At 40.2% G+C, this 8,444-nt stretch overlaps 1 protein-coding gene across 1 annotated transcript; it reads right to left on the bottom strand.

Annotated features, from left to right (window-relative positions):
- Positions 1-180: 180 nt before the first annotated feature.
- LOC136421078 (adhesion G-protein coupled receptor G2-like) lies at positions 181-8,442 on the bottom strand. The gene is made up of 12 exons (XM_066408224.1): positions 8,317-8,442; positions 7,648-7,791; positions 6,952-7,046; positions 6,271-6,398; positions 5,693-5,854; positions 5,105-5,259; positions 4,464-4,628; positions 3,867-3,985; positions 3,159-3,445; positions 2,294-2,363; positions 1,703-1,839; positions 181-1,094 (listed from the first exon to the last, which is right to left on the bottom strand). Exons 1-12 carry the CDS (start codon positions 8,440-8,442, stop codon positions 745-747), a joined length of 1,938 nt encoding a protein of 645 aa, XP_066264321.1. The 3' UTR covers positions 181-744.
- Positions 8,443-8,444: the final 2 nt, after the last annotated feature.

Raw genomic sequence — 8,444 nt, 5'->3', positions numbered from 1 at the left:
GGGAATTCACCTTTGACATATTCCCCACAATACATGTCGCTGCACATACATGGTTTAGTCCATGACCTGGCTTATTGACATTTAATCTTTGGCACATGCCCAAATAAAGGCACTTATTGCATTGCTTCTATGTGAACTACCCTTAAGTTACATGTGAGTGTGCATCACAAATAGTAATGATTAATATGATTAAGCATCTTTAGTATGCATATGTTTCAATGATTCTTTCCACAACTTCTCTAAAGCAGTACCATTTCAAAGCACTTTGTTTGATATTCACATGTATTTACAGTGCAGTGAGATTGTATAAAAGGTTAGTATGATGTATTTTTGTTGTTCAAATGGTATATTGTGAATAATGGTTAATACAATGCATGAAGTATTTATTTATTTAGTCATGTTCCACTTAATGATAAATGATGTTGTATAAGGGGGTATGTAAGTCAAAGCACATTGCCATAGATAAAGCTAGTGTTGTTAATATTACAAAAATAGTTATTGCAGATACTTGCTTTTGGCTGGCTGTGTATAATAGACCCCAGTAACTACCTTTCATCCTTTGGCACATCCTATCTTTTCAGTTTTCAACTTTACACGTTTATTGCAGCATTGAAACATTTCTTTACCCCATTCATGGACCAATCCCATAGCCCCACCCACCCCCATCAAAATGTAGAAATGCAAATTGCCATTCTCTCATTGGCTGAACTGCTATTTGTCATGGACAGTCTGTTGTTGCTAAGGTTACGCTCTACTTGACGTGGGTGTCACGTTGAGGTGGATCCTCTCGGGTGTTCGGCCTGTGGATGAAGAGAACGTGCTTCGCTTCACGATATATCTGTCCTTCTTCCTCCCCCTACAGTACACCTTATCCCACCACTTCTGCACATCTTCTCTCAGAACACAGTGGAAGATGAATATGAAGAGACCTTGTAGAGTGTTGAAGATGCAGAAGAGATAGGCGAAGACGATGCGTGTGTCATTGATGACGAAGAAACCGAACATCCATGTGAGACCAAACAGGACCAGGAGGCTGAAGGCACGACGCAACTGGCGGACAATCCATTTGGGGTCGGACTCATCTTTCTTGGAACCTGGGAAGAAATGCATCAACTTGTTAATCTATCATACATGGATGAACACAGCAGATATACTGTCACTTCTGTTAGCAAAATAAATTCTATTTTACACAGTGGCTCAGTTCAGTTCTGTTACAATGTATCTACAAGTAGGTGAAAGCTAATTGTGTGTTACATCACCCATCTTTTTATTCAAACTCAACAGTAAATATTACTTGTTTATCAATTTCTTTCACTTCCACAAATATAGCACAGCATTTCAGGAGGCCCCTAGAACAAACTAGAACATTTCTTGCTGATTCTGCCACTGGCTCCCAAAAGGTAACAAACATGCATGTATCAAGAAATTGAAGACAGGAAAGAGGTAACCTTATCTGAGACCTTTGACCAAACTTCCTGTTAATTTCCCCATATGCTTAGCATCCTGCCCCTGCTTATCACTCTATTGTATTAAAAAAAAACTATGAACCAAGAAAACAGAAACATCCAGACACAACTACAAGCACACAAGAATACAAACATCCAGACACACTGAAAACAAAACCTCCATACACAGGCAACAAGGACATACTGCACGCTCCATAACATCCAGGTCAACAGTATTACATAATGTCTCATCTTACCGGTGAGTTTGATCTGTTTCCTCTCTCTCTTGGCCAGGTTGTACAGGATGATACAGAACAGCACCAGGTTGAACAGGAGGACCACGCCCGCTGGCAGCAGGAACGCATAGATCAGGGGCATCTGGGCCAACCAGCAGCTGTCAACACAAATCATGTACGTTAGAGAGAAGTCTGTGAAGGAGGCTACAGTCCTTCCAACACCTTCGTATATATGTATAGGTGCGGTCACAAACTGAGGGCACATTGTGTTGTACAAAATCCAGCTTTCTTGTTTCCAAAAAGGCTGTCTTAGATCCTTGTCGATGGTTGGTTTTGTTACAGCCTGCTGGAAAATCCTATAACATCAACACCGTACAACGAATTAGAGCATGCCTATTTGGTACTGTGCCCATCTCCATTTCCATACTGGTAAGCAGAGAAAGCAGGTCTTTAACATAACTCAGCTGGGACCTCCCAGATAGAAAATAGGTAGCTTAAAGTGAATTTTGATAAAAACTCCCTGCATGATGATTTACTATAAGAAGAGATGCAGATGCTAGAAATATGAAAATTGTGAGTGTCTTGTGTTAGAATTTGGAAAAGAGCACTTACTAGTTGCTGTTCCTATATTCATAGAGACTTGAAGGTCCCACAGTCAGTATCATGGCTAAAAATGGGAAACCTGGAGGGACCAACAACAAAGTTTCATTAAGAATTGAAGTAAATCAACAGAAAATGTTAACATCCAAATGCAACATCAATTTATTTTTCCGGGTACCACCAAGAGATAACATAATCAGCACCAAGGACAGGGTAACATAGTGTCAGTAGGGCTTGAGGAAGGCGAAGAGAAAAGGCTTATCTAAGGCAGGCATTTTTTAAAAATTAAGACTAATTCCTAGTACTGCCAATAGATCACATATTCAGCACCAAGGACAGGGCAACTTCATCCCACAAGGTATTCACAATGTCTTGAGCTTCTATTAATGTGAAACCTCTTTTTGATACTGTAAAATCGGACATGAAATAAGGACTCTTTACCCCAACATCTGACAATATATACAGATTTTTTATCCAGATTTTTCTATGACATGTTTTCAAGTTAGTAAAATCTTTTAAGATTATAATTACTACAGTAACTCAGCTTACAATATTTCAGAGCTGACTGAAGTTGAACTGATTTCATATCTACTAAACTTCAAAGGGTAACATATTTTTACTTTTACTTCAGAGTAATTACTTATACTGCTAATAGATGGCATTCAGCACCAAGGACAGGGCAACTCTCTGAAACCAAGTCTTGACACAATTTTGTGGTGTAGTGTCAAAATGACAACCCTAACTTTTTTCACGTCCAAATTTTCTCTACAATTAAGATAAAGATTACTCATCTATTAAAATCAAGTAATAAATCAGTAAAAGCCAGTAATGAAATGATATCTTTAAGATGGTGATTAGTATTCAACTTTCTCCTTACCATATGCGAGAGCTGCAGCCTTGGGAATGAAGTTCCTGGTCACGTACTGTTCAAACACCATCACAGCTGCCAGGTAGATGTTAATGGCCTCCATTGCCATCCAGATCAAGGCAGCCAATAGGAAATAGTGTAACAGAGCTGTCACGACTGTGCAGCCAATGGGAGAACCTGTCTGATTGATGCCAGCTAGGAAGATGATGAGGATGGCCAGTAAGGTCACACATAGGTTGATGAGAACCATCTTCTGGATCCTGGCATGAACTCCGGTCACACGACGATTGTACTTCCTAGAAAGAAAATGAGACCATCAGACTCGTATATTTGGGTGGCAATGTCTTGCAAAATCTTCTCACTGTGGAAGGACCAAGACCCCCTTTCACACAATCCCCCAGATTGGTCGCTTCCCTACCACCCAATTACAATGACGCTAAAATAAAGTCCTGGCTAGAATCCAGTGATAACATCAACTGGGACTTGGGAGATACATTGCATAACATGTCAAATAACAATAAGAGCTTAGTCATTGATGGTGTACAGTAGTTTGTAATCAACCCATTGTTCTCTATGATAATTCACTCAGTACTACTACTAATATGTAGTTTGCTTTCTTGTGAAAGAGAAGGAGTGTTTATGATATCAAACTTTCTGATATGAATTTACGAAATTTCGAAATGTCTTAGTGCATTACTGTTTGTGTTGCTTCCATACCTTGTAATGATGAATGAAAGAAGTGTAAGGACCAGGCCAACAATTGACACAGCACATCCCACTATAGTGATGACCTGCAGTGGTGTCTCATGTACTCCAAATCCTGAGCCATGCAAGTCCTGAAGAAAAGGAAAACACATTATGTCTTAATACAGTGCCATGTAGGATTTCTCTGTCATATAAATAAGTCTGCCTTGAGACATGGTTATTAAGTTAACACCATCTACAGTAAGTGACACTTTTCCAATTAGAGCTTGCTGCATTTTTATGATTTTTGATGGATTTTCTCCTAATTGTGAATGCTAGCTATTCAAACAAGGGTCCATAATCGATTGACCATAAAAAAGCAAGAGAAAAAATTCAGCCAGGTTAAATTGACCAAGGAGAAGGCTCCATTTTGCCGTAGCCACCAGTTATTATTAGTCTATAATCACCACTTTTTGTCAACTCAGTGGTTTATTCGGTGGTTATAGGAACTGACTATGCCTTATGCCACCATATACGCCCAGGGCACGTCATTAACCCTATATGCTTATAGCATAGTGGCCTTTTCTTTGTTTAAACTAATGACTATCCTAAAAAAATTGTTCTACTCACAAAGAAGGCTGCGAAGTTGGTGAGGTGGTAGACTTCACAGATGTACAGTCCATTCTCCTCTCCTTTGTACTCGCACCCTTCAGAGGACCACGCCCCTTTCCCTGCCTCAGCCTCAAAATCCCAGAAAACACACCTGACTGCCTCTACTTCTTCCGGAGAGAAGTCCTACAAAAAGGTTGGAAGATAGAAAAATATTGAATATATGTCAGTGAAGGTTAGACATCCAGGTAATAAGATATGCCAAAAAACTCAAGGTGTTCATTTGTAGTGTCCCTAATTCATGAGGCACTACAAATTGGCAGACAGATCCTAACTGTTCATCACAATTAGGAGTTTAACCAATAAGAGAATGGTGGTTAGTGTTTCGACCAATGAGAGAGTGGCTCCAGGTCTGTTAAATATTTACATTTTCATATTTTTATTTTGCATGTATACATTTTGATGGAGATGGACAGTGTTCTGGTATATCTATTTGCCCAAACTTTAATCAAAGTCAAATATTTTTCAGTGTTATTTGAATGGTTGCTCTCCTAATACATAAATTGTGAGTGTGTATCCTAGGACTCAATGACAACTCTTATGGTGTATATATAATATATATGATAACCTTGACTGTTAAGCTGTGTAAGATGCAGTCATACCTCTAGAGGTTTTATTTTGATGACCACAGGCTTAGTCAGGTCGTTGACCTGAACCCCCGCCAGGTTACTGCCGATGACCCGGGAACCCACAGGACCCTGGGAAGGGTCGATGAACAGACTGCTGTCGTTGTACAGGATGTAACTCACACGGACATCTGAAACGACAATCACGATTTTACTACAAAGACAAAAAATTCCATGTAAAACACATGTATGTACATTGTTCTATACCCTTATATATCACTGTTATGGTACTGATAGGCAAATCTGGTTACCAAGCTTGTCGTACTCTAAATTGTGAAAGGTTTGAGGTGGTTTTGTTTATGCTGTGACCTGTCTACCCCAAATTCATGACACAAAGAATATGTATTTCCAATATATCACTACAGAATTGTTGCAATCACCATCATAAACCTCCTTTTGCCTCTCACCAAAAAATAAAGCCACTGCGAAATTTAATGAATTTGCAGTACTTTATCCGAGAAACATATGTCAAGTTCAGACATTGAATGTTGTTTTTAACCATTTTTGTTCCTAACAATGCACTGATACATGTAGCTCTACACAATGTTACTGAAGGCTCATCACCTGCTGTGTTGTTGATCTGCAGCATCCTGGAGAGGTTGGTGGGTAGAGTGATGGAGATGTCAGTGTTCTGTGGTGACCCTGCTCTGCCTGCTGTAGTGAAGCTGGACACACTGCCGGCTGACAGACTGTTGGACTCGTTTCCACTGGTAGAGAAGGCAAATCCTAATGGGAAGAAGGGTAAAAAGGTGATCTTAGTTGAATGACATTGAACAATACCTCCCCGTGAATCTGTAGCCTCTTCCATTGACCCCATGACCTGGAATGTCTGTCAGCCAAGGTTGACAAATGAATAATTCTACCACCTAATTCCTCATCACTCATACAACTCTAACCTTTTGCCCTTCATTATCTGACACTGAGTAATATCTCCCCATGAATTAGTAGCCTTTTCTATACTGACCTCATAACCTGGAATGTACATGTACTTTCTGGTGACACTCCCAACTAACTCTAACTTTTACCCTTCACTATCTTTCACTCTGTAGACGTGCCTATATATAGTTTACGGAAATAACTGTTGAAACACAGACAAACAGGCACACGAAAATGGAGGTGAAAAGGATGAAAATATCCAATACCTTGTCCCATGTCTAGCGCCTCTAGACTGACGTCCACAGCTTGTAGAGCCACACTGGGGCGAACTGTGGTGTACTTTCCCTCAGTCAACGTCATGGTGTCGGCAAACGTTTCTAACGCCTTGGCAACTCTGAACAAAGTAGAGCAAAACGATTAGTAATTGATTGATAGCGAGTGTGAGTATGAGCAAACCTATGACTGAATATAGTTTTGGTTCCAGGTTTGGCCCCAGCTCGGACATATGGTAACAGATTGTTATTTCGGATCGTCATTTTGGATAGTGGTGTAAAGCCGGTGGCTCTAGCCCTGTGTATGATCAAGGAGGTTTTATATAAAAGGCCTTCTATATGAAACCTTCTTGGTATGATGGAGCTTCAGGCATTAGCCTCAAGCATCAAACCTCTGCATGTAAAAGAACCCAACACACTTATGAAGAAGAGTAGGGGTAACCTGGTATGATTGGCCAAATACATAATGTACGTGAGCCGTTGCGAAGGCACATTTCACTACTAGCTAACGAAAATGTGTCATGCCTTGACCAAGCTAGGTCAACCAGAAAAAGAGATCTAGAAGGCTGGAGTTACTAGGTGTTACCCAGTAGACATAGATACTATAATATGTAAGACAATAGTGATGAATAGATAAAACATATAAGTGTGTATGTTTAACTGGGTTACTTTTACCTGGTAGGTCCCTGTCTCTCCTGCTGGCTCTGTTTGAGTATTGTAGCGTTCACTCTCATCAAGTTGTCTATTGTAGTCAGGAGGGAGTTTCCAACCTGAAGGAAAGGTTAGCAAGTCAATGATTTACATAATACATGTGTTGTAGTTATCAGGGACTGATCTAACCAGACAAATGATTTTGAAGAGAGTTAAAAGTTGGTGGGAAATACCTACATATTAATATCACAATAAGTGGGAAATAAATAGGCATACTAATTATACTACAAATTCCAGTCAAACTGGAGGTACAATTTAACCATTATGTCCTTAGTGCTGAAGAGCCATCAAATGAACTGCTGGCAACCTTTTGCCATACAGCTTTGCGTACGGATTTGTCTTAATAGTATGGACAAACTATAACCGGCAATGCTGCAACAATCTTGAAAAGTACGTTTGGGCTTGTGTGGTAACATCTGCTAACATAACTCCATCAGGGTACATAATTCTGCCACCCTAAAAAGATACGTCCAAACAGATCTCCAACCCAACGTCCCCCAGTATAATGCACTCCTCTTTATATGTAAACTGTGCATACCTGGGGATGCTGCACAAGAAATCTCTCAAACCCACTGTTTCAAAGTGGTGGATTTGTGTAACCCGGTGGATTAATGTTAATGGAGGTCACATCTAACTCTTACAAGCGCAGACAGTGGTTACCTGTTCAGTTGGGCTAGCGCTGACTATCTCCTGTATGAGTACACTGGTGGTGGTGACTTCATCTGGGGTCAGCGTTTCTGACTGTGTGGTGATGACCTGTAGTTCTGTAGCCACCGTCACTGCTGTCTGCGAGGTCACTGTCGTCTGGAAATACACGAAGAACAATAAGTACAATATCATAGAATGAGTTTGAACAATACGGTTGACCAGGAGGGTAGGATAAAACTTTTTGATACGGGAGGTATTGTTTTGTCTAGATCTGTCTGTATGTCAGCGTTACGTATTTTCATTATGCTAGTCATGTTCATTGCGGAGTGACAGGAAGTAATAGTCGAAGTGACAAGAAGCAAAAGCCAGAGTTGCCACAGTGACAGGAAGTAAATGATTTGTTATTTATCAACATTTAGCTAATTGTGTGACAGCTGACAGACATTCAAGGTCATGGGGTCAATGGAAGAGCCTGTCATCTGTTTGTGTTTTCACACTTGTATATTTTTAGATGCGAGTTGGCAGTGATGCAACCAAAGGACCAGAGGCAGAGTATTGAAGCCATTTTCGTTTCCTCAAAATCTTTCAAACTGCTCTTGACTTGAAGTTCAGGAATCATGGCATGACGGATATAAGTTGACAATCTAACATTAGCTACAGTAAGAAATTAGAGTTTTATACCTGAGACAGATTTCCTAGCCCAACGTCACATATGAGGAAGATTGGGTGGTCCCACTCGACACTTCCGTCGGGGTTTTCTCTACAGTACCGGGTGGCATGAGGTTTACCTGTAAGAGGAAATATCATAT

The sequence above is a fragment of the Branchiostoma lanceolatum genome, chromosome 15 (genome assembly GCF_035083965.1).
Source record: "Branchiostoma lanceolatum isolate klBraLanc5 chromosome 15, klBraLanc5.hap2, whole genome shotgun sequence".
In the NCBI taxonomy this organism is placed as follows: Eukaryota; Metazoa; Chordata; class Leptocardii; order Amphioxiformes; family Branchiostomatidae; genus Branchiostoma; species Branchiostoma lanceolatum.
The sequence above is the reverse complement of the archived record's forward strand: the minus strand, read 5'-3'. Positions and strand labels throughout refer to the sequence as shown.